Source organism: Lissotriton vulgaris, chromosome 10, assembly GCF_964263255.1.
Source record: "Lissotriton vulgaris chromosome 10, aLisVul1.2, whole genome shotgun sequence".
Taxonomy (NCBI): Eukaryota; Metazoa; Chordata; class Amphibia; order Caudata; family Salamandridae; genus Lissotriton; species Lissotriton vulgaris.
The window spans coordinates 631,693,351-631,720,992 of NC_141698.1; the positions used below are offsets into that span (position 1 = coordinate 631,693,351).

Here is a 27,642-nt window from a genome sequence, read left to right on the forward strand (position 1 = left end):
CCAGCCTTAGACTGGCTGGTTACAACATAGAAGGAAAAATAACCCAGTATATATACATTTTTAAAAGTCCATGTCTCTTGAAATAGGTATAAATCCTACTTCTTCACAAAATCTACCCAGCTGGGGTCACTTGGCTTTGCTTTTATACCAACCACATTCCACAATAGTAGCTTAAAAGTCAGTCGTTCTTTTTTTAAGTCACTGATTGGATCTAAATTCTGAACCCCTCTGTGTAATGGCAAAGTCCAGTGTTCCCACTGCTCTGAGTAACGTCACAAATGGCATCATCAACCATAACCTTAGTGATCCCAAATCGCTCACTGATGGAAGAAACCAAACTATCAAGAATGCAAATTGAATCTGTGGAGTTTGTTTGTCAATCCAAGTCTGACAGACATGTTACGGGCTCTCTCTCATGGACCGATCTAGCTGTTCCTACAAGCTACAACCTCAATTTGGGGATTACATTTAAAGCATACACTAGAACCATTTTTAGGCAAAGATCGGTGATCCAATGCAACCATCTCTTCTACTAAGGTTTTGTTTGTAAACGTTAGACTGATGGAATCTAACTGGCCAGTTCAACATGTGTCGTGAGGCTGTGACAATGTCTTCAAAAATTACAGATCTGCAATTGTGCACATGCCTAATCCAGTGATAAATGTGTTAACGAGGGAATCGCTACTCTCTCTGGTTTGAGAATTAAGCTTTGAACATTCATTGTATAGTGGGCGGCTCACTGGTTAGAGGCGGCAGACCCGGAAGCAGAGGACGGCCTGGGACCAGGGTTCAATTCCCGAAGCGGCAGGGTCGTGAACCAGGGTCAGCGGACTCGATAATTCTCGCCTCGGTGCCTACTCTAACCAGGGACCACACTCGGCAACTCTGGGCATTAGCTTGTCTCATCTCCACAACAGCCCCCACAAACGCCGGGGATGCCTGGTTTCACCTTGGAGATACCCAGGAGGGAACATCTCACAGGGAAAGCCACCGGGTAACAGTGCGCTTAACAAGACACACACACATTTCATTTCATAAATCCCTGGCAGTAGATCTTCTATCATCTTCCCTGCGATATGCTTCTCTTCTATTCAGATGGAGTATAGGTTTTCCTGAAGAGGAGCCACAACTTTTTATTTCTCTAGGCAGATTTGGCCACTTCTCAGCCCTGTGACGTAATCACAAACTGTTACCCTGCTTCTACATCTGTTCTACCAGTTAAGTGGCCATACTTTTGTATTGTACTTTCTGTAGGACCACTGTTCCTAAAGTTGGTACTGACCCTTTTCCTTTTCCACTTGATCGAAGAGTCAGTTTTTAGGTGTCAGGCTTGGGGGCTATCGCTAGTGACGTAAATAAATAATTTACTCTCTTAATTTCTATGCAGGTAAGTACTTAATCAATAATAACTCAGATCGGGTGAAAAAAGACAGAGTCCGTGGTGTTAGAGTTCTAAGGGTTTTATTCCTTAAAAAGGAATGGTCATGACCAAGATATCATGTTCTGACCACCACACAGGGTGTCAGAAGGGATAGATGAGCACGCTCTCCTTTTATTAACAGTACATAGCTTATATACTTATTGTACATCATTGAAAACAGTATAGAAGGCGTAACAGCTGAGAGAAGACAAGATAACAATATACACGTGGTACATGTGCGTAATCAAGAGGCGTGAACTAGAGGTGTGTTCTGGAAACGTCACTGATAGGTGTCACAAAGGGGTGGCACTAACGGAAAATGTGGCAATGTCAGCAGAAATCGGAAGCTTGGATGCGCACGCAGCTGCATGACGTGTAATTGGAAGGGTGCAGGGGATTTGACATTTACACGGACGGAAAGAGACAGAAGTCTGGCATGTCAGATCAACTTGTGCTTCTATCATATCTGATATCTGATGTTTAGGAACTAAGCTATCTGGGCAGAAAGGTCTCTAGAGCAGAAGCTATTCTATACTTGCTGTGAGTGCGTGTATAAGCGCCTGAGTGTCTGTATGAGAAGCGTGGGGGCATGGGGCCTTCCATGGAAGCATGGCAACGAAGCTATGAATTACTTGCACAGAGACAGGTCGGCCCTTTAGCCCTGTAGCTGAGGAAGGATGTTTACTGAAGCTAGCAGGCAGGAATGTATTTTCGGGGAGGGAAACAGATAACTCGAAGGTTATAGTCAATCTTGGCAGGCAGCAGGCTGAGCCGAGCGCGAGGGGCCGCGCTGAAAGTAAGTCAGAGTTCACGAGTACAGGGGCTGCCTGGGCAGAGATTTCTCGGAGTCAGAAGCCAGAAAAGAGGCTCGGTGGCAGAGATTCAGGGCCTACTTCAGCCAGAGCTGAAAAAACGTAGGAGTACACTACAAAAAGACGTTGGCATAGCATACTTAGGAACGGACCATTCGACCCATTCATGGTGGGTCTGAAAGAGGACATGTTAACGTTGGACGCAAATGTATTTGCGTCTTCATGGCTGACACAGGAGGGAAGTTACATGCACTTTAACTCGTACATGGAGACGGTGGGGTACTCGCTAGGGAACACAACTTGACCATAAAATTTAGATTACCTCATTCCCTCCTTGTTCCCTACGGACCCTTCATGATATATCGATCCTCATAAATCGATCGGTTTGTTCTTGTAACATTATATGTTCATCTTTCTTTCTTTGACTGTTTGAGAGACAACTGGAATGTTCAATGCACGAGGTGGCACACAGTCCACATATCGCTGGCCCACACTGTAGGCACAGGCAGCAGCTGAATACTATAACAAGGCCAATGCCTAGGAAGGATAAGATCTTCCATCCCCAAGCTGTTAACGTTGTCCAGAACCAACCGGACCAAGTCCAGGTGCCTGGATTCTGATGTATCTGATTCGCAATTTTATGCAGACGGGTAATAGCTTCATAGACAGATGGTGCATTTTGTGGGATGAAAACGCAGCAACTTGACCCGATGACCTTACAGGCTCCACCTCTATCTGCCAAGATGACGTCAATAACAAGACGATTTTGAAGGACAACAACCCGCATAGCAGATTGCTCCTCTGTTAAGTTACCTAAGGCGGAGGCAGTTTCATGTACTACTGCTTCAAGTGTTCTAGTTAATCTACGTATTAATTTACTATTTTGGACAGGTCCTAGAAAGAAAAAGAATTCCTTATTGAAATCAGTGTACTGTTCCCATGCCGTTTCGGTGTAGTCGACAAGTGGAATATCTCTTTTGGGTCTATTCGGTACTAGATTCGTATTTCTATGGTAATCTGGGGGAGCTAGAAAAACAGGTGGCAGAAGGAATGCAATGTAACAGGTACCATCCCAATCTGGAGGCAAACGTATGTATGCGGTATGACCACAAACAAAATAGGAGTGACTGATAGCTTTAAAAGATGATTTACCATGATCACTGAATTCGACCACAGTAGTGCATTTACTATGACCTACGTGTACTGAACCTTTCTTGCTAACACATAATTCACCGGTGACTGGTAATACTAACATATGGGGCAGAACTGGAGCATCCTCGGATTCTACAGTAAGGATCATAAGGCTAATTGTGTAATTACCTAATCCATATACTTCATTTTCTAGATCAGTTCCTATTCGAGTGGGAAGTCCCTCTTTATCAGGATAACAGACGTCGAGCAGGACTAAGTTCAAGTTTCCCCAAACCCAGCCCCCATCGAAAACAGCAATATCAGGATCTAAGGAATTTATTATTTTAAACCATGCCCCACAGGAGCCATTGTGAGTGAACGGGTACGGAAAGAGGGGCAGAGCTCCCTTGTAATTCTGGTAGGGAGGGAGTCGGCCACATATCCAGCAGTCGGTAGCATTATTTGTCTGATGGGAGTGGTGTAACATACTAATGAATGTATTGTTGCGCAGCGCAAGTCTGTAAGAGAGTTCATGTGCAGGAAGTTCGCTAAAAGTGTGTTCAGCAGAGACATTGTAAACAGATTTTTCACGCCTGAAAATAGGCCAATATATAGGTAGCAGAATGCTGACAATAATAATTAGAATACTTAGAAAAAACATTATTAACAACGTCACTATACAGTGACTACGCAGTGATTTACAGTATGTACGTTTCTTTGCTTCTCTCTCTCTCTCTCTCTATCTCGATCTAGGGGATACATGTCAGAAACTATTTAACCGATTCACCTAGGGGAGGACTTAAACAATTAAACTGTCTGACTTGCTAGATCGGAGTTTCATACGATATAGTTCTTGGGGAGTCTTTTCTCGTTCAGACACTGTAACGTCTTTTCTTTCAACACAGTCTTTGGTGGGGGTGGACGAGTCAGAGTCCTGTTTTAGTCCGTTTTTTAGTTCATTGCAAAGTTTGATGTGACTCGTGTGGACCCACCCCTTTCTCCCCTCTATCTTCACGGCGGTCCTGGTTGTAAGGAGGACGGTCTTCGGAGACTTCCAACGGGGCTCCAGCGGACTTTTCCGGTCGAAATTCCGGACGAGTACCAGGTCCCCAGGACGGACCTCATGCGCCTTTACATCGGTGTTGTCAGGGAAGGCTGCGGCAACCTGTGAACGACATGATTGGAGTGCAGACATCAAGGAGGCAAGGTAATCTGTCAACATATTGCAATCAACATCAGTTATTTTCTTCGGAATGGGCGTCCCCCACATATTCGGTGGTCTGCCAAAGACCACTTCGTACGGGGATAGCCCTGATCTTGAATGGGCGACCATTCTCATGTAGAATAGTGCCACGGGCAGGGCGATTATCCAGTCGACCCCCTTTTCCTGACAGATCTTTGCAAGGCGGATTTTTAGTGTCTGATTATGCCTTTCTACAAGGCCTGCTGCTTCGGGATGTCGGACACAGTGGAACCTCCACTGATATCCTAGCAAAAGGGAAACCTGTTTCATCAACTCGGACGAGAATGGCTGTCCGTTATCTGAATACACGACACGGGGCAAACCGTACCGTGGGAAGAATTCACGAACCAGCTGTCGGGCAGTGGTCGGAGCAGTGTAGTCTGGAACTGGGTATGCTTCGGTCCAGCGGGACAGAGCACAAACAACTACAAGGACATATTTAAAACCTCGACAACTGTTCATCTGGATATAATCCATCTGGAGGACTTCAAAAGGGTGATCGGGAGGATGAAATCCACCTTGTTCTACAGGAACGCTTTTACCTGGATTGAACTGACAACAGATCATGCAAGTACGCACTTTCTGTTTTGCTGCTGCTCGTAAGTGTTTGTTGTACCAGAGATTCTGTAAACTGTCTAACATCGCCTTCTCTCCTAGATGTGCCGGGCTATGTGCTGTGTTTATCATGACTTGAACCATTGAGTCAGGGAGAAACCATATAGATTTTTCCTTCGTTATCCAACCTTGATCTGTCGGAATCCCTCCTAGTTCAGTCCATTTCTTTATTTCATCTGGCGTAGCATGTGTCTGAATGTCAATTACGTCTAGGGCGGGATCTCTAACTGCCATACACTTTATCGGTACTATTGTCTTTGTCACATCAGTAATCTGGATGTGAGTCAGTGCTGTGTGTTTTGCTGTCTGGTCTGCCAGGTCGTTACCCTGGGAAACAGAATCTGTAACTTTAGTATGTGCCTTACACTTCATGACTGATATGCCCGAGGGCAAATGTATTGCTTCTAACAGCGCTTGAATGAGGGGACCGTGTTGAATCTTGGCCCCATGAGAGGTCAGGAAACCTCGTTCTTGCCAGAGGACTCCGAAGTCGTGTACAACTCCGAAGGCATAACGGGAATCAGTGTATATGTTAACATTTCTGTTCTTGGCTAGAATACAAGCTCGGGTCAGAGCGATGAGTTCTGCTGCTTGAGCAGACAGTGTGTCAATACGATGTGTTTCTTTAACTTCAGTTTCAGTGGTCACGGCATATGCGGCCACTAATTCTCCTGTACTTGTTCTCATGCATGAACCGTCCACATAAAGTGTCAGGTCTGGATTTGTCAATGGAACATCTGTTAAATCTCGTCTAGGCTTTGTTACTGCATTAATGATTTCTATACAATCATGTGGGGCTGGATCTGTCATAACTGTTGGTAATAGTGTTGCGGGGTTCAGGATACTGCAGCGTCTGATTTCTATGTGTGGCTGAAATAGTGTTAATTCATAACCTGTCAGTCGTGCTATAGTCAAGTGTTGAGTCTGGGTTCTGTTTAACAAAACCTCTACAGAATGTGGTACTTGAACTGTTAACTGATGACCTAAAACAATTGAGTCACTTTGTCTTATTGCTAACGCTGTTGCTGCTACTGACTTCAAGCACGCAGGGAGTGCCTGGGCTACTGAATCCAATGTACTAGAAAAATAAGCACAAGGCTTATGTGAACCTGCTTGATCTTGGGTGAGGACAGACAACGCTGTACCATCACGTTCTGTAACAAAAAGTGTAAACGGTTTGCTGTAACATGGTGTCGCTAAAACTGGTGCTTGACATAAGGCTTTCTTTAAGTCTTCAAAAGCTTGTGTATGTTCCTGAGTCCAAGGGAGGGCAGTCGAAGTCGCTGCCTCCTGTGTCGTTAACTGGATGAGTGGCTTGGCTAGAAATGCATACTGGGGAATCCATTGTCTGCAGTATGAGGTGAGGCCTATGAAGGCCCGCACTTCCTTTTGTGTCTGGGGTTGTGGCATATTTGCAATTAACTGAATGCGATCGGGAGTGAGCTGTCTCCCCACTTTGGACAGCAAGTGACCCAAGTACACAACTTGCTGAACACAGAACTGTAGCTTCGAAGGGGACACCTTGTGTCCCTTGTCGGCCAGGAAGTGTAAAACTGTCAGTGATGCTTTTTCACATTCGGGCTCACTTCGTGCGGTGATCAGCAGATCATCGACGTATTGCAGTAAAGCGGTGTTAACTGGCATTTGAATACAATCTAGTTGTCTTTTCAGTGCTTGACTATAGATGCTGGGGCTTTCTGTGAATCCTTGAGGTGCGCGCGAAAATTTGAAACTGCGTCCATTTAAACTGAATCCGAAGATATATTGGCTCTCTGGATCAATAGGCACGCTGAAGAAGGCGTTCTTGAGATCAATTACAGTAAAGAACGTTGCTTCTGAATCAATAGCAGTCAATAGAGAGGAGATATCGGGGACCACAGGATACTGTGGAATAATGCATTTATTCAATTCTCGAAGATCAATCACCAGCCGATATACTGGCGGTGCATTGGGATCAGTACGTTTAAGAATCGGAATGATGGGTGAATTACAGATATTGGAGTCGGTCTCGACGACCACTCCTTGGGCAATGAGCTCTTCAATGATTTTCAGTAAAGCCACTACAGCATCGGGTGGTAACTTGTATTGTCTGATTCTGGGTAATACAACACCTGCCTTGAGTGTAACGCGGTATGGTGTAATGTGCATACAGCCTACATCAGTTGGGCCTTTTGCCCACAAGTAATCTGGTACATTTTTCAATCTGACATCAAATTCACGCAGAACATAATGACCCTTGAAATCCCGCAGAAAGAGTCTAACTCCCTCCGGGGAACAGCATATTATAGCTCCTAGAGCCTTCAATGTTTTAATTCCTAACAGATTTTCTGGACATGATTTCGTGAGTAACAGGTCTGTAACACGTGATAATGGACCCACAGCCAGGGGAACTGGTTCTGATACCTCATTTACAATAGGCTGTCCTGAAAAACCCAGGGAAACATTCTGTGAGCCTGAGAGGGGTGCCCCTGGAACTTCATCATGGCTTATTGTAGTGCGACTTGCCCCTGTGTCAATTAAAAACTTTCTGTCTTTTCCCAATACTTGACTGTGTACATAAGGACCTTCTTGATCTACAGGAATCTCAATAAGAGGCAAGCCACCTTCCCTCTCTAGGCTGTTTCATGTATATCGGGAATATTCGGGGTACGCGGACTGGGCATACTGGTACATCTGCTGTGAAACTTGCTGAGTTGCGGCAATGGGCTGTGGCTGTGGTACTGCTACGGTCTGTGCTGGAGTCGAGGAAACATGCATAGGCTGTGTACCCTGTGTATTCTGTGAAGACTGATGTTGGTTATGGTCTTGTCTAGGCGGATGCGGTCTTTCTTTAGTTTTACCTGTCGCTATGTTATGTTTCAGAACTGGGCATTCATGTACGTAGTGACCTGGCTGCTTGCAATAATTGCATGTCCCTTTAACGGGAGCTGCAGTGTGACTTGTCTGGGTCGTACCCTTTCTGTGACCATCGGATGGGACTGTCTGAGCTACTAACATTTTCATCTTTGTGTCTTTCATGCGTTTTTGTTCCTGATCTTGTTCTTCTCTGATTCTGTTCTGATGATATTGTAACATTTGTAACATCTGTGATGGCGTATTTGCTTGCCATGTACTCTCGACCTTGTACACTCTATTTTTGACTAACGGTAAGGAATTCTCGACTAACTTTGATACAAAAAGATGCGGGTACGACTCGCTACTTGGCTGGAGGCCACTATTAATAATAAAACATTTCTCGAATCTTGAATAGAAGTCACTAGTATCTTCATCATGTTTCTGTTTACAGGACGATATTGCATCCCAATCCTCCTTTCTTGTTGTCAATAATCTGGGCAGGACCTGTACTATCAAACCTGGTAATGCTTTAGTTTTGTCCCCAAGGCCTAACCCTGGGACCCGTTTCTTTTCTTCTTCCTCTATTTCTGCCCAGGCAATCTTTGTGTCTCCCACCTCCCATTCCTTTTCCTTTAATTTCTCGAATATACCCGTAGGCAATAATACTTTCAACATTTTCATGATATCATCATACGTGTAATCCCCCATTAATAACATGTCTTTAAGCTCTCTATGGAAACCTGCAGGGTCTTTATCATGGCATGGTACTAGTTTCTTCATTTCTAACAGTTCTAATTTAGTCAGAGGCGTGTGTACATACACGCGTTTCAAGGTTTTATCCTCACCCATAACAGGGTGCACTTCTCGTAAGGGGTTCTGACTTTCAATACCACCCCCGCATTGCATGTGGTACATTTTCCTTTCTGGAGGTGGGGCGGGAACATATTCAGAGCTTACAAAGGTATCATATCTATGTCGCTGTTCTAGAATTATTTGAATTAGTTTGGTACTTAAGCCTCTCCATCTATCCATCAGTAGTGCTTCTAGTGTTTCATGTAAGGGACCTGGATCAGAATAGTGCTTTCTGTATTTGATAAGAAGGTGCTGAATCATGTATACACCTGCTAATTTCTGTTCGTCGGGGGAGAGGTTCAGAAATGTCTGCGCTACTGTGTCATCATTGTATATGTCTACATTTTCGGCCCATGATACAGCTGATCGGGCTAGTTCTTGTTCATCCATAGAATTGAGTACATGGTACCCAACTCGATCTCGAAGCCTTTTATCAGTTTCCTGGAACTGATGCTCAGCAGAATTCGGATTTGTTAAGGCAGAGAAGAAAACTCTCTTGCTCTCCGGACGGATACCCTTCCTAAGGTAAGTTCCCTTACCTACATATGCTATTGTTCCTACATTTCTTTCGGGTTCTTCCTGTTCTTCTTCCTCCTCGGAGGAAGCCTTTTCGTTCCCTTTCTCGTGTACTGCTATCACTGCTTTCCTAATCTTCTTGTACATAGAGGCTATGCAATTCTGTCTGTCATGTTTTCCTTCAGCTATATTTTGACCCCACTTGTTCAATGCATCTAATTCACTCTGATCTGTTCCGGGCCTGTCTCGTTCTCTTATTAGACAATTTATGAAAAATCGTAGTATCAGCGCTTGCATGTCAACTTTCTGTTTCTCCATGGCATCCTTAATACTGTCAGGGTCCTTTCCTGTCTGGACAAACTCATATATTCTATCTAGACGCTCCTTCATTCCTACATAACATAACAAGTTATCAGTAGCAGATCTTAACCGTAATGATGCCAATATCATTAAATCGTCCTTTCCGGGTACTGGATCATATCTGCAAACTGACATGTTTTCCTTTAATGCGTCAAGGCGGGATGAATTAGAGGAGTGGGGAGACCTGTACGTGAGAGGACTCTGCATATCTCTGAGATTGAATCTGTGAGTTGGTGGCGGGGTCTGATGACCCGCGGTCGCACCTCCTGAAGCGGACGCTTGTGCATTACCTCCCTGTGGAGTCTGTATCTGAACTTGAACTTGTCGTTTAGGTGGATCAGGCAAACGTGGTTTCGGTAGGTCAGTTTTGAGTACGGGAAGTGGCGGGGCTGGCGGAACGGGGGAGGTTTGTTGCGGTACCGGCGGAACGTGACCTGGGGGTGGAGTGCCACCCCCGTCCCTGTCAGTAGGCAGGGCACGAACAGGCAGATTGGTGTAAGCTGGTGCTACATCGTCTAAGTATGAATTTAGGAATATGTCTTTAGTAGTCTTGTGCATTACTTTAGTTGGAACTAATGGTGACGGCAAATTTTTCGGTATTTCTGAAATGGCGTCAGGTGTACCTTCGGCCAAAAGATACATGTTGTTCACTTGGCTATTTCGGATGCGATCTATTTGTTCTGATTTTACTCGAATTCCTTCAATAACTAATTCGTTTTCTTGGGCCTTTTCTGATTCTTTAAGTCTGTCTTCTCTACGAAGTGCTCTTTCAGCACGTTTATGTGATTCCTTACACCAAAATTCTATGGCGTCTTTCTGAGATTGTCTGGCTTTCTTTTTCCGTAATGCTTCTTCTACCTTTATGATGCACTCGGCATCCCATGTTCCGTTAACTGGCCATCGGTATCTTTCCTCTAGGTGCTTGGTATAATCGGTCCATAACTCTAGATACAATATGGCGTCTATGCCATGTTTGTTATACATGAAATTACCTGGAGTGTCCCTAGGGGGGATCGGAATTTCTTCCTCTAACATCCCTTTCCTAGTTCCTATCTGCTTTAACTTGTTGAAAAACGGCATTGTGCCTACTTGATACTGAAATGCTCGATCCTTGATACTTAATTCTGAATGTAACTATTTATACAAGAAAACACAATAATGCACAAGGAAAACAATCACATTCATACCACGACATTAATCACAAAAACATTTAAAACATAGATGACTACCCCACTATACTAGATGTACTGCTAAACAGTACAGATACACTGTTGTAACAGTGCAGAAATTCAGAAATTCGGAATACTAGATATACTGCTAAACAGTACAGATACACTGCCTAAAAACAGTGCAGACCGGACTTGCGTACCCAAACCCGTCTAGATACGACCCAGCAATGGTACTCACCGGGAAGCACGGAAACAGAAGGCCTCGGAAAACTCGACTGGACTCGACTCGATACTTCGGAAAACTTCGGAAATTTTCGGAAAACTTCGGAAACCTGGTGGGCCTCTTGACACCTCGGACCTTGCTTCTTTCGGCTAGGCTCTGGTCGGGATCCTCCGCACTCCTCACCGCCTCGTCTGGGCACTGATCGCAGTCTTCGTCACCTCCGTGGGTCAGAGGGAGATGCAGGAAATCCTGCCGGTACGCGTATATTCCATCTAACTGATGGCAGGGGACAGAGCTTGCAATGGGCCAACCGGCGCGTGAGGTGGGGGAGGGGTCCCTGTTCGGGCACCAAAATGACGTAAATAAATAATTTACTCTCTTAATTTCTATGCAGGTAAGTACTTAATCAATAATAACTCAGATCGGGTGAAAAAAGACAGAGTCCGTGGTGTTAGAGTTCTAAGGGTTTTATTCCTTAAAAAGGAATGGTCATGACCAAGATATCATGTTCTGACCACCACACAGGGTGTCAGAAGGGATAGATGAGCACGCTCTCCTTTTATTAACAGTACATAGCTTATATACTTATTGTACATCATTGAAAACAGTATAGAAGGCGTAACAGCTGAGAGAAGACAAGATAACAATATACACGTGGTACATGTGCGTAATCAAGAGGCGTGAACTAGAGGTGTGTTCTGGAAACGTCACTGATAGGTGTCACAAAGGGGTGGCACTAACGGAAAATGTGGCAATGTCAGCAGAAATCGGAAGCTTGGATGCGCACGCAGCTGCATGACGTGTAATTGGAAGGGTGCAGGGGATTTGACATTTACACGGACGGAAAGAGACAGAAGTCTGGCATGTCAGATCAACTTGTGCTTCTATCATATCTGATATCTGATGTTTAGGAACTAAGCTATCTGGGCAGAAAGGTCTCTAGAGCAGAAGCTATTCTATACTTGCTGTGAGTGCGTGTATAAGCGCCTGAGTGTCTGTATGAGAAGCGTGGGGGCATGGGGCCTTCCATGGAAGCATGGCAACGAAGCTATGAATTACTTGCACAGAGACAGGTCGGCCCTTTAGCCCTGTAGCTGAGGAAGGATGTTTACTGAAGCTAGCAGGCAGGAATGTATTTTCGGGGAGGGAAACAGATAACTCGAAGGTTATAGTCAATCTTGGCAGGCAGCAGGCTGAGCCGAGCGCGAGGGGCCGCGCTGAAAGTAAGTCAGAGTTCACGAGTACAGGGGCTGCCTGGGCAGAGATTTCTCGGAGTCAGAAGCCAGAAAAGAGGCTCGGTGGCAGAGATTCAGGGCCTACTTCAGCCAGAGCTGAAAAAACGTAGGAGTACACTACAAAAAGACGTTGGCATAGCATACTTAGGAACGGACCATTCGACCCATTCATGGTGGGTCTGAAAGAGGACATGTTAACGTTGGACGCAAATGTATTTGCGTCTTCATGGCTGACACAGGAGGGAAGTTACATGCACTTTAACTCGTACATGGAGACGGTGGGGTACTCGCTAGGGAACACAACTTGACCATAAAATTTAGATTACCTCACTAGATTGTTTAACATGTGGGGTTTCGTCTTGATCATAAATACAAGGTCTAGTCATGGTGTGATCCTTAACTACACATGCAATGACCTCAATCTTATCAAGAAGAGTCTTAAAGATGACATTTACAGTGGTTTTCAGAAGATCTACTCTCACACTAGTTCTATCTACCTCTCTACATCAAGGAGTAGGCACTTAGACACCTAGCTTGCCATTTGCCTGTGGCCTCCAGTTCCTGCTTGTCCCACACTGAGTGACACTCAAGCTGCCCAGGTTTTCCCGCTGGGCTTTTCCTGACCAGATTTTCCTGCTCACCGTTCTTCATGCCAACAGAAGACCCACACACCTCAGGACCTATTTTATTGCAGTGTGACAGCGCACAATGGGTGTGCTGCTGGAGCTTCAAAGGTGCACCAAAGGAAAGCCCGTCTGTGCTCACTGCATAGACCCCTGGCTCTTCCGCCCCCGAAGATTCACCATCACCGAGCACTAAACCCTCGACACCAGACGCCGCAAAAAGACACTGCCACCCGCACCGATCCACACTCCACAGTAGAACCTTTCACCTTCACCCACTTTCACTTCATCTGTCATTGCGCACACACCAGCCCATCGATCAGTCCTACCCTAAAGACACCACAAACACCACATGACAAAAAAAAATATAGAATGCGCCCTTCTCAATACACACTCACTATTCAAGCATTCCACCGAATTATGGGACCTCTTCACCACCCTCGCGCCACACATCGTCTTCCTCATGGAGACCAGGCTCAAACCCACATCTGCCCCAGACATTGCCACAGCGAACACTGACAGATATAAAATCACTCACCAAGTCCTCATCAATAATCCGGGAAAAGGGACAGCCATCAAAGAGACCATACAGTGTACCACTACCACAAACAATTCCACCACCCTCATGGAACATCTCAACTTCAAGCTCCACACAGACAAGAGAACCATCAGAGGCACCCTGTTATACCAACCCCTATGCCGGTGCTCCAGCAACACGATTGTAGACTTTATTGCACCCCTAACCGTAGACTCCCAAGGATTAAATCTTCCTCAGCGACCTGCATTTCCACATCGAGGACCGCAACAACAAACACCACACACCTCCTCGACAGTATGAGCAGCCTCGGAATGCATCAGATTGTCCACCACCCCACACACACTGCCGGACACAAGTTTGTCCCAATTTTCTCCTCCAGCAACCGCGTCAAATAAAACCATGTCACACAACTCACAGGGACCAATCACACCATCGTCCGCTTCAGCATCTCCAGCCCCCGCACCGCCACCCCTGAGATAACCAACGCCACCCACAGGAGGTGGAACAAAATCTCAGAGACCAGTTGCGTGAATGCCCTCAACACCTCAAACCCTGCTACCGTCACCAACTTCGATCAGGGAGTGAAAAACTTCAAATCCTGGCTCACCAATTGCGTAGATAGCATCGTCCCCATCAAGAGCAACATCCAGAGAAAATCCTCCAAAAAGGCCAGCTGGTACACCTAAGAACTCAGAACAGTAAAACGAGACAGCACACAGATGGAGGAGATGGCGCACCAGCAAGGACACCTCTAACAGGGCAGCCTTCAAGACCTCCCTCAACCGCTACCACCGTCTGCAAAAAGCTAGATGTTTGGCATATTACTGGTCAATCTTCCGTCTAAAAGCTTGCTTTACAGTGCCGAATCAGCATGAATGGATATATGCTTTGTAACAGGAATACATAAATCTTGTTTCCGTTTTCAAGTCATAAAAAATTGTGAATCGTTAATTTCAATATCAGACTGCAGCTGTTCAAGTGATTGTCCTTTATTAAAAGTATTGTGGCTGAAAGTCTCTCAAGACTTCCAGTGAGCCCTACCCATTCTGCGTAGTGCTTTTTCGGCTTGCTTAAGAACACAGTAAGTATAACCTAGTATCCTTTAATCTTTTCAGTTTCATACCTGTTGATGGAGTCAAAAGAAACTCAATTTGCTAGCAGAAAAGTTATATTTCTTACCCCTTAAATGTAATGAACAAAGTTAGGGGTCCCTAAAAAACAATGTTATTATGGTTGATTGTGTTGAAAGACTGATCTAATATTTGTTAGAGATCACGCATTCAAGCACTCAGTAAGCAAACAGTTTCAAACACAGAGTCTTGCTTTCAGTTCTTGCAAGGTTTTATTTTCTTAAATAAGTCTTCATAGGGACACTACGCAAAATGTGATTTGTCGTTCGTAAAATGTGCCATCAACTTCTTCAGGGCATAAAATAGCAACAGAGAAGGATATTTCAAGAGTTGATCAGTATTAGATCTGCTCTAAGTAATCCTATTACTCTATAATTTCAGGTAGTTCTAGTCTATGTTATCATGGGGTAAGAGTTTCCCAACGTTTTGAGGAGTACTCCTTATAGCCCATGTTTAAGGTTCATTTCTTATATTTGCTGCTTTTACTGTGTATAATCGGTACTTGTTTAAGAATCAAAAAGACTGAAATTGTCATTATACAATGATTTGGAATTTATTGTCTTATTTTTTTGCTTCTTCCTTTTACAAGGTCTGTTTACTGCTAGCTTCTGTGTTGGGTCTTGTATGCCAGGTTTACTTGTCCTTGCTCTGCAGGTGCTCGGACGAAGTTTTTATAAAAAAGGAATATTACCTGGAAGATGATAGCAAAGATCACATAAGCGGAGGTGTAAACACTGGGAGAAATAAGATTGACTCAGTGTCCAAGATACAGCATCGTGCACAGTGGAAGTATTGTAAGTTGGGGATTTTGTAATCAGGCCATGTAGATAAACATGCAGTTTCTAATGACTCTGAATCAACAGAAACCAGGGGCAAAATCTCTACATATTTCAAGAAGATAAGAAAATGGCCCAAACAGAAGCACCCACACTTGGGACAAACACAGCCAAACAGTGTACCTATTTAACCAGGAGCGCGACTGTTTCCTTCTTTGCATCTTAAACATGTCGCACTGAGTTTGCATACAAATGCAGATGTTTGTAATGCGATGTAGTATACTAAACAAGCATTAGCATAGCTAATAGGTCTCGCCTTTGGGACCTTATAATTGTTTAGTTATGCAGCACAATATCCTTGGTGCAACATCAAATGTTGCATGGCCAAAAACGTATAAGGTCCCAAAGGCGAGACCTATTGGCTATGCCAATGCTTGCTGTAAAAGATCCCGGTTTTTGGCTTTAAAATACGGGTCACCCTATGCCATGGTCCCTTATGCAGGAGCTGCAGGCGGTACAGAGGTGGGATGGGGGTTCAAGACACGGCTGAGGTGAGTTGACACTGAAGATGTTTAACTTAGGCTACTCTGAGGAATGGCTCCTGCATCGTCAAACCCTCTTGCCTAGTCTTAGACCGTCTGCAGCAGGGGGGGCCCCGCCCCAAACCAAACCTGTATTAACTCTCCACGCACAACAGGATCAGATAGCTGGGGTCACTTAACCTCAAGTACACTTCACGCCCCTCAGGTGGCTGATTCACGGGCAGAAAAGGATACCCCGGGGCTTTCTTACAGTAATTCCATCCACCAACAAACGGCGCCACACCCAACAGACGCAGCTTCACCATATCCCTGGCCAGCGCTTTCAACGGCCCCTGCCTCCCCCAGACACCACCTGCCTTTCCGCTCTCAAGCCAGACTTCCTGATGAATTCTTGCTGGGAAACGATCGCAGTTCAAATGTAGCAAGTAGCATTAAAAAAACAAGCATTTGCAATGTAATCCGTCCAATTGCATTGCAAATGCTTAAGTTTAAAACTGAGTGCGGTGCTGTTTCACGGACATAGCGCTCTGTTTCTTCATATATTTCTTAACTTCAACAATGAGCGTGGTGTCCTTGAAGCGGGCACTGAGGCTCAGTGCTAAAGTTAAGAAATATATAAATAAGCCGAGCGGGTTGTCCGTGAAGCGGCGCCGCGCTCAGTTTCAAAGTTAAACGAGCGAGACTCGCACTGCGTTTTCCTTGCAGGAGCGAGAAGGGGCACCATCTGTTTGCAAGATAATTACAAACAGATGTCGCCAAAGCTCCCTTCCGCAAGGGAAACGCCACACGTGCACGCGTCGCAATACAAAGCAATGCAAAACGTCCACGTTTTTGCCCAAAAAGCTGATCGATTCCAAAAGGTCCCCTTCCTACAGCGCATGCACGTTGCGTAGGCAAGACCTAAAAACTCAAACAAACTTAAAAAAAACAGGAACCATGCACATAATTACATATTATATACTCACAGTCCCACCAGACCCATTCTCAAGACTATTGTCAGTGCCTTCAGATTACAATATTTCATTCCCATGGAAAACATGTTAAGCATAATTGTTCACAAGATTCTGATGAGTGGTGTAACTGATGTCTTCTTTCCTAGAATGTTAGGAACTTGCCATGTGTTTAAATAGCTTACTCAGGTCCCTTAGAGTGATAAACGTAAAGTAGAAAGGGGCATACGCCTGAAGTGAAAATTGTACAAGAGAATGTTAAAACTAGTGGAAGGTATAACAAAGGGATGAAGAGAATACTGAGATAAAAAGACAAAACAGGACATCCCAAGATTACAGTAAAGGAAGAGAATTTAAAAGGATGAGGTTAACGGTAAGGCTAGTTATGTCCAAATGGTAGAACTTATGGCACAATCCTTAAAAAAAGAAAGGAGATTGAAGTGATGAAAAACTTAACATAAATATCCATGTGAGGCATTTCTTAATGTGGTAATTGTGTAGCAAGAATAGATCCTTAACAGATGTACTACATTGTAGCAGCCAACTGGCACCTATTTAGAAAAAGGAATTACTATGCTTATTCAGATTTACCTTCCTTGTATATAAGGTGTTACGTATTTGATTAATCTTTTAAAGGTTTAGCAGATTCATACAGCACAAACAGAGATCTTTGTCTAAGAAAACAGTCATAATTGAATTCATGACATGGTCAACTTAGCTTGTATTTAACTCCTAGATAAAATTGAGCACCATTGAGTTGTTTCACACGAGCACCCGATATTTACAATAAGACAAAACTGCAAACTATACACTACAAAAAAAGTCCATAAAACCGTTTGGCAAACCCTAGGTTGTTGGCGTACTTGGACGTCCATATAATACGGTTTAGTGAGGTGTGCGGAACAGACCATGTAGCTGCCATACAAATGTCAGCTATAGGGATGTTCATGTAAAAAGCCATAGTGGTTTCCTTTTCTCCGGGTGGAATGTGGCCTTGGCAGAGCAGGAAGCATCATCTTAGCTTTGTGGTAGCAGGTATGGATCCATTTTACAATCCACTTGGATATGCCTGCTTCAGATATATGGTGGCACTTTAGAGGTTTAGCGAAAGCAACAAAAATGTGCAAAGGTTTGCCGAAGGCTCTGGGATTATCAGTGCTGTACATGATTGTGCGTTTAACATTAAGTGTGTGCGTGCGTGTAATGCCATTTCATCTACAGAGGCTGCTTTGGGGAAGAAAACTAAGCGCTCTATATTCTGGTTAAGGTGAAAAGGGTATACCACTTTTGGTAGAAATGTAAGATTAGTGTGAAGGATGACACTGTCCGTCACTGTGAACTTGGAATAAAGGCACTTCTGCGAAGGGCTGTAGTTCACTAATGCTCCTTAAGGAAGTATATGTGACCTGGAAGGCGACCTTCCATAAAAAGAACTGAAGAGAACATGAGTGCATTGGTTGAAAAGGCATGCCAATAAGTCTGTGAGGACCACATTACGGTTCTAGACCCGGGTACGTGGAACTCTTGGTGGGATGGGTCTTGAGTCCTTCTATAAAAGCCTTGATATCCAGGATTCTGAACAGTGAAGTGTGTTCTCTATTCTGCATGTAAGCCGCGAACACGCCCAAGTAAAGGCGTATAAAGGTGTTGGCATAGCCAAACTTTTGAAAATGAAGGAGACAGCAAACAATTTCCTGGACCGCAGGCTTGAAGGAGTCTAGTTGCTTCGAAATGCAATAATGGACAACCCTTTTAACGTAGCAGCATAACAAGCATGCATACTGGGTTTGCATGATTTTTTAGGAGGTCTGTACATATCTAGGGTGAATTAGGTTAACCAAACTATAGGATTTCAGAAGGCATCATTAGGAGTGTTGAGAACCAGCGCTTCCTGGCCAAGTGAGTGCCACAAGGGTGAGGGATGTTTGCAAAGTACAGGAGAATTGGGAGAAGAGGAAAGGTGTAGGCAAACATCCTTGACCAGTTCATCCAGACTGCATCGCCCATGGACTGAGGGTATGGAAACCAGGAGGCAGAGTGTTAACATTTTTGCTTTTCAAGGGTGGTGAAGAGGTCTACATCGGGGACACTACAACAGTGGAAGAACGAGAGCAGGACTTGCAGGTGGAGTTCCCACTCAGGTACCTTTTGATACATCTTGCTGGGCAGGTCTGTTAAATCATTGTCCACTCTGAGGAGGTATTTTGCTAAGAGGTGTAGTCGATCCTGAATCACCCTATGCTGATTGCACTGCACCTCTGCCAGCTGTGGGGAGTGCTTGTTCCTGCCTGTGTGGATAGTACATAACAGTCATGTTTTCTGTTCTTCACAGGACTAATTAATACTGTATGTCCTGGAAGAACAGTTGAGTGCAAGCTGGATGGCTAGAAGTGCTAGGTTATTGAAGTCAAGACCTAGTTGATGAGTCTATCACATTTCTTGGAATGTGAGGTCTTGAATATGTGCCCTACACCCAGTCTGAGGTAAGGGTGACTTCAGGATGGGGTCCATAAATGGCCTACCCTGCAACAGGTTGTTGCTTCTCTACCATTGCAGAGAGTCATGGGTGTTTGTCAGAAGCAACACCATATCTTCCCAGTGACTCAATGCCAATGACTATTGTGCCAAGAGGCACTCCTGCAATGGACACATGTGAAGTCTGGCATGAGGAACTATAGCTATATGAGAGGCCATTATCCCGGGAAGGTGCATCACTGTTCAGATTGTGAATTGAGAATGTGGCTGGAGAAGAGGCAGAAGGTGCCAGAATGTCTGGACCCTTTGCTGATTGATGAAGGCTTTGGCAGTGACGGTGTCCCGAATAGACCCTTGAAAGGGATTTGTGGTATTTAGGGTGAACCCCAACTGTGCAAAATGGAAATTGAAGCTTGGATACCAGCTAGGCACTGCTGCCTGCCAGTGCTCCTAATCAGCCAATCGTCGAGATGTGGGAACACATGAGTGCCAGCCACCCGTCTGAGGCAGTAGGTAATATAGATAAGCATTCCGTAAATACTCTGGGAGCTGTGATGACCCCCAAAAAACAACACCTTAAATTAGTAAGGCTGGACACTTACCAAGTAATGGAGGAAGCAGCAATGATTCAGATGGATGGGTATGTGGAAGTAGACGTCCTTCAGATTGAGTGCAGCCATGAAGTCACCTTGCTGCAGCATCAGGATGACATCCTGAAGATTGATCACGTGGAAGTGTTCCGGGAGGATGAACTTGTTGAGGCACCTGAAGCCTAGTATTGGTTTCACGTAGCTGTCCTTTGGGATAAGGAAGTATAGGGAGTAGATCCCTTTGCCTTGGTGCTGCACGGGATATCGGTTGTATGGCCCCTTTGAGGATGAGCACCCAAACCTCCTCAAGTAGTAAGAGCTCGTGTTTCGGGCTGAGGGTGTGCGTGTGAGGTGGGATGCTGGCTGGGGTTGAAGTGAACCTGAGGCAGTCACTGTGCTTGATGATGGTTAGAACCCACTGAGCTGAAGACATTTACTCCTAGCGGGGAAGAGACCCTTGAAGCATCCTCCGACATGTGTGGTGGGATCGTAGGTGAGATAGGGCATGTCAATGTTTGGGCCCCCTTCTCAGCTTTCTGCCTCAGTAAGGTACACACGTATTGCCTATATCCGTGGCCCTCTTTATTTTATTTTTTTACCTCATCACCTGCGGGGCGAATGTGTACGCTCCTTCGAAAGGCAGGTTGATGAGGTATAGCTGAACTTTCTGCTTAAAGCTAAAAATACACAGACAGAAGTTGTGGCGTAGAATAATGAAAAGTGTTTACTCCTCTGGTGTATCTACAGAGCACGGTCTGGTGGCATTAGAAAGGACTTTTCCCTCCTTTACTATTTCTTAGCCCTTTTTTCTGTACTCGTCAGAGAGATGCTGCAGTAAGGCTTCCTTCTCATACCATTGGGCTGTCCCAGCGTGACTGGAGGCCCACAGAAAGTACGATGCACCAATGGTTGGCGACACAGACTGCCACCCTTTAGTCAGCTGCGTCAATGAGCTTGCTCGACTTGTCAGATAGGACAGCATCGCCTGTAGCTTAGGTCACAGCTCGCTTACGGGCAGTGGAGACCACAAATGAGTTCTGAGGAAGTTCCCTCTAATATCCGCATCGCTGCGGCGGTTATTTTCCCGCTACGCGGCTTTTCTCTAAAACCGCGTTAGATGACGAGCTCAGCTCGTCATCCGCACACTCCCCCCGTGCCTGATGACTAGCTGAGCTCGTCATCAGCATCGAAGGGGTTAAACAAGGGGTCAGAAGGATAAGGTGTTATCACTCTAAATGTGCTGGTTCTGCAAAGGGATCCAAGGTGGAGTTTATTATACCCTTTAGCACTGGAAGAACCCGGAAGGAACAATCTAAACTGGATAATGTTACAACCAGGAAGCTGCTGTCCTCAAGGATGTGCAGGTCTACTTTATGGTAGGCAGCAGCACAGTGAATAATTCAGAGGTATGCAATGGTGTCATCTGGGCTGGGAAGCCCTAACAGGGAGATGCTCAAGGTCTGGATCCCCCAGGGGCCCTCCCACTGGTCATCGTTGGGATAAAAGGGGCTTCAAAGTCCTACAGCATGGAAGAGGGTCTAGGAGACTGCCTGTGTTGGAAAAGGAATGTGGTTAACCCTGTGGGGAAACTGTACAAGATGGAGGTGGAGGAGCTGGTGGAGAGCTGGTGAAGGGCTTGTGGTCCTTGAGCCATTAAGTGGAAGAATGCAGATAGGCATCTTGTTGTGGAGAGTCTGTGAAAGCTGTGTCACCTACTCTTGGGCGGAGTATGTTCAGGGGTAGCAGAGATCTTGCCTGTGCGAGGGTGGGTAATGATCCACCTTTGCCTTTCATTGAGCTCCTGCTACAGCTTCTCAAAAATAGGCCTTATGGAATGTTCGTAGTTGGCTGCAGATGGCAGTGTCAGGACAGACGCTGATCTAGGCGCCAACTGGGCCTTCAGTGTAAACATGTGCTAGGCCGTCTCATCGGACTCCAAGACCAATGGGGGTCAAGGCTCGTGGCTGGATCTCCTTTTGGCTCAGGTGCCTGGCCTCCATGCACTTAGAAGCTTGATGACGGCAATGGTGGGTTATGCATGGGGTTTGATCCAGCCAAGAGCCTCAATCCCATTAGGGGCAGTTCTCCTTCTCTACATTTAGCCGTTTGGTTCTTTTGTGAGCTTGGGTTTCGGCTGTACTCACGACTGACTCTCTGCGTGGACTTAATACTAGTAACTGTGTTGACTGTGGAGAATGGAGCACCTTCATCCACCTTTTCTTTTTCTTCCACCTCTACCTCTAAAGACCAGATGGTCTCTGGGCTGGGCGAATGGGCTTGAACACCTAGACCGCATCCTCCTTTGCGTTAAGAAAGTCACCAAACATGCCAGAAGTCTTCTCCGTCGACCGGTCCATTTTGGTATGAGCCCAGCATCTGTCTCTCAATTGATGAAGGTTCTTCTTGCACTTGAAGGCCAAACAAAAGGTGCAGTGGGTGTCATCATGATTTGGGAAGAGACAGGAGTGCAGATGCTGTGGTGGTCAGCTCAGGAGTATTTTGCGCCTCTTCACTCTCCAAAGTCCGTAAGGAAGGTAATGGAGCCCCAGTGAGTGTTGCGTCCCAAGGGTCGAGGTCCAATTCTTCTGTGACTGTCTCCGAAGTGTGTCAATGGAGAAAAGGAACAGGATGATAGTCAATGTAGAAAGCTTCTCTCTGTCAAAAGTGGAGAGAAACAGTCCCCAGAGTAGCAAACGTTCATCATCGAATGAGCAGAACCCGAGAGCAACATTGATACACATCCTAACCCAGTGGCGGAGAAAAAGAATATTACAACTAAGCCAGTATCCGTGCGATTTCTTAACTAAGGGAGGAGTTACTCTTTATGTCTTGACTAGAAAGACTCATTTGAAGAAAAACACATTGCAAACATCAGAACCCAACATTGAATGGCAGGAGTATACAGAGCACGCCAAACATGCTACAAACAATATAAATTATTATACTACTATTAAGGGTGCAAAGAAAATACTTCTGAAAAGCAACATCTAGACTATTTTTTCTAGTGTGCATGAGGTATCAATCATTTTTCAGGTAAAGTTTGGTGAGAGCACACCAAGAAACTTTACAGTTACTTTTAGTTCTGGTTTAAGTTCCGATCCTATGCCAGAAGAATGTTAATTTCATAAAGTCACCTTGAGGAGTATAACACAAAGAAAAGGAAAACTATGTGATAACATAACGATAAAAGAAAATCTTACAACCATATTTATGAAGCCAACAATTCAAAAATAGACTCCAGGATAGAACCCTAACTAGGTTATTTATTAATTAAATTAATTCAACAGCATTATAAAGACTGTCTAAGAATGTGCCTAAAGTGAAATAAACTGAACTAGCTGTGTTGCACCCATCGGATTGATACCATGAAAAGAAACACACTTACCTGTCTTGATCTAGGTCTACCAGGAGAAAACTTCCTTTTGGTGATAGCTGGCTTGCCCATGCCAATTTTTGGAGTGAATGATATATACGTTGTAGGGAGGGTATTGTTCACAGAAAAGCTAAACACTGGTGGAGTCTGACTTTGAAATATGTCATTAGTACAGTGCATATCTAACGACACGGCAGGTGAAGAAGACACACTGGTCTTGCTTGTATCCACTGATGTGAACGGTGAACCAATCTCACTTGGAGACTTTCCAGTTTTATCTCCCATAGGTGAACTAAATTCCGTAAAGCTTTCACTTGAAGGTGTAGTTTCCATCTCCATAAGAACATCAGATGTTTCAGACATGTTTGAACAATCATTTTTCCCTAAAAAAGCTTTGTTGGTTCCATCCAGCTCAAGTTTTTCTTGATCTTTTTTAGACCCGTCATCTTCATTTTCAGGCCTCAGTGTTTCTGATAAGGAGGAGACTATTTTAAGTGCCACTGTCCGACTCGTTTCCAAAGACAGATTTGAGATTTCAACCTCTTGCTGTAATAATGTTTCATCTTGCGTCTGCTGTGATACTACTTCACTACTGTCAGGCACGTTCATGGCATTTTCTGTGTCCTGTGCCTCACATGTAGATTCAGTATGGAAGGTTTCCATTTCATTTACATCACCTTCACAAACCTTTGTTTGCTGCCCCACACTGCCAGAGTCTTCTAATGGCTCTACAATGAAAAATCCATTGTTTTAAAATTAATCAGTACACACATTCTTAACCAAACTTTGACAGATACTATACAGATTTTCCCCAGAAATATTCCAGTTTATACTTGCTTTTGGTATATTCAAATACATATTGTCATTGAAGCAAGCACTATAAACTATAAATCTTTCAAATGTACATACTTTCCTGTGTGCTGAAGCATCGTTTTTGACAAATTCATGGCCAAAGAGAGTACGAACTTGACAGCTCAGCAGCATGTTCTACAAGATGCTGGTTTAGGTTTTACAATGTGAGATAAAGGCAGTAATGTTTTTGAAGGAATTATTATCCTGCTGAAAGTAGGGCTTCTGCAAGTACCCACTTCACCCCACTGTCAGGGAAGCAGTCGAGGGATAAGCATGATTAAACAAAAAGCCTACACAATTAACAGCATAAACAATTAGTAAGTTTAAAGAAATTAGCTCCATTAGCTAAAACTGATATAAACAACCACATGTCCATCCACCTAATCCAGTGAGGTTTCAATTAAACACATAATCAATGATTGCTTATCATTTCTCCAGGTAAAATACACACTCTGAAGGCGTAGCAGTGATGAGGTGGGCAAGCGAGAAATCCCTGGTTACAATACGGACTTATAGTTTACTTCTGTGATCTGTCAACCTGATATTCCATGTTAGCAAAATGCTTTCTCATAGCAATGAAATTTAGCCTCAAATCATGGGAATCTATGGTGCCACCAGTCTCTGAGAGGTATAAGACTAAACAAGCCTTGTTGTCACACAACCTACCTGCCATGGCTCAGCATGGCTGAAACACCCCATAGAAAAGATATTCCAGTAATTGCTTGGCAAGGCAGGCAACTTATAATAAAAAGTCAGGGGAAAAAAATTGTTCTTACCATACATGTGATTTCTATTTAAGTCTTCCTGACAAAGCCCATCATTGTTAAGTGCTTGCTCACAAAATGGTTCCTTAGCAGTCTGGTCAAGATCCATCTTGTCTGGACAACCTGAAAATAAATAAAATTATAATTCTTAGATAAGATAGGTCACTTGTACGTGTATCATTCAACTAAGCAATGCAGAGATACTTCACAGGTGATTGCCTAGATTGCATTACAGGTTAGGGCACTATACAGGGGATTTTCAAGTGAACCTGTAGCACAAGTTACTACTTGTGTAACGATATATCTGTAAGAGACATTAGTGATAGATTCCTTACCTCAGAATATCCCCAGGCGTCAGACTGGATCCGGAAATTGTTGCGTAGCAGTACCCTCGCGCGTCGGTAGGCGTCGTCTGCGGCTCCGCGTCCGTCGTCGGCGCCGTGATGACGTTGTCGGAGTACTTAGACGCCGCCTCCGCGTGCTGACGTCAGTTCTTAGACACAGCTTTTCCGCGCCAGAAACGCAGAGGTATGCCAAAAACCAACAATGGTGCCATGAAACTAGGGCCCTGGAAGGGGATGACCATAACCCTAGATATCGGTTCGCAGAACGGGGAGGATGGGTGGGTCGGTAAGGAATCTATCACTAACTAATGTCTCTTACAGATATATCGTTACACAAGTAGTAAGAAATGCGTTACTTACCTGTAACTGCAGTTATCCAGTATTGGTCTCTTTCATAGATTCACATGCCTGAATCATTCCCCGTCGACGGGGTGGGAGTCCCCGGTACATAAAATAGTAAGTCCTAAAGACATATATATATATACTAATAGGCCGGAGGCCTCACATTAGTAACCCATCCGAGTCCTTTTGTAAAAAGGACCAAACTTTGGCCAGGAGCCAATTAGCTACTACCACCCTCTAGAACCTTCCTGGAAGGAGCCCTAGTCCCTCAGATTTTCGTAAGCACAGTGCTAGGTAGTACCTACTGAGAGGACCAAGGTGAGCCCTTCCAGGGGAGGCGGGTGGGTTGCATGTGAATCTATGAAAGATACCAATACTGGATAACTGCAGTTACAGGTAAGTAACGGATTTCTTATCCAGTATTATGGGTATCTTTCATAGATTCACATGCCTGAATCAGAGTAGCGAGTAGTAGGCAGCACATTTCGCATAATATAGTATGTAAGACACTTGATAATAACTTATAAAATAAACTGCAAACAGTAGAAGGATAAGAAATGTGCAATTAGGAAATTGGAAAGGTGGGATGAAAGGAAGAAGGCTCACCTCTAATGAAATAGATGACGGAGCACCGCCTGTCCCACTGCTGCATCCTTCATAAGTTCCGAATCCAAGCAGTAGTGCTTGGTGAACATATGTGGTGTCTTCCATGTCGCTGCTCTGCAAATGTCGACAATGGGCACCCCAGAAAAGAGCGCCATGGAGGTGGAAACCGCTCTAGTGGAACGAGCCCGAACTTTGGCGGGCAGAGGATGATTCGCCTGTTGGTGGCAGAAGGCGATAGCTGCAGAGATCCATCTTGAAATGCTCTGCTTTGTCAATGGTAGGCCCTTTCTGGGCCTGCTGAAGGCAATAAATAATTGGTTGGACTTGCGAAATTGCTCTGTTCTATGAATGTAGAATTTCAGACATCTTTTCAGATCTAAGGAATGTAGAGATCTCTCCGCTGTTGAAGATGGATTGGGGAAGAAATATCTCAGGACAATAGGTTTGTTTAGATGAAAAGCAGACGGAACCTTTGGTATGAATTTGGGGTTAGTCCGAAGAATGACTCTGTCCTGTTTAAACTGAAGGAACGGGTCCTGAAGAACAAGTTACTTACCTTCGGTAACGATATATCTGTAAGAAACATTAGTTAGTATTAGATTCCTTACCTTAGAATATCCCCAGGCGTCAGTCTGGATCCGGAAACTTTTGCGTAGCAGTACCCCTGCGCGTCGGCAGGCGTCGTCTGCAGGCGTCTCCTGCGGCTCCGCGTCCGTCGTCGGCGTCGTGCGCCGTGATGACGTCGCTGGAGTATATAGACGCCGCCTCCGCGCGCTGACGTCAGTTCTTTGCACACAGCTTTTCCGCGCCAGAACACGCAGAGCCATGTGAGAACCAACACTGGTGCCAATTGAAACTAGGGCCCTGAAAGGGATGTCCTTAACCCTAGGTATCAGTTCGCAGAACGGGGAGGATGGGTGGGTCGGTAAGGAATCTAATACTAACTAATGTTTCTTACAGATATATCGTTACCGAAGGTAAGTAACTTGTTCATCTGAAAGAAACACGTTAGTATTAGATTCCTTACCTTAGAATAGATACCCCAGCAATACCAACCCCGGTGGTGGGTCTGCGAACCAATACATTCCTACACCAGAAAGTCCTGGAGGACAGAACGGCCAAAGAAGCCATCCCTCCGGACTTGACTGTCCAGGCAGTAGTGCCTCGCAAAGGTGTGCAGCGAGGCCCACGTAGCCGCCTGGCAAATGTCCTGCAAGGGGACTCCCCGGCCCAGGGCAGTAGTAGCCGCCGTGGCCCGAGTGGAATGGGCCCTCAGCCCAACAGGGGCCTCCTTCCGAGCCAAAGAGTAGCACGCTTTGATGCAGA

The 27,642-nt window shown here is 44.9% G+C and overlaps 1 protein-coding gene across 2 annotated transcripts in view; it reads right to left on the minus strand.

The window, feature by feature from the left end:
• The window catches only part of KMT2C (lysine methyltransferase 2C), a 1,555,522-nt gene that overhangs the window by 1,333,261 nt on the left and 194,619 nt on the right, over positions 1 to 27,642 (minus strand). For both annotated transcript variants that reach the window (XM_086941472.1, XM_086941471.1), the window contains exons 8-9: positions 25,037 to 25,147; positions 23,421 to 24,136 (exon numbers count right to left, since the gene is read on the minus strand). In XM_086941472.1, the coding sequence (XP_086797598.1) occupies positions 23,421 to 24,136; positions 25,037 to 25,147 (827 nt within the window). The remainder of the gene's footprint in view (positions 1 to 23,420; positions 24,137 to 25,036; positions 25,148 to 27,642) is intronic.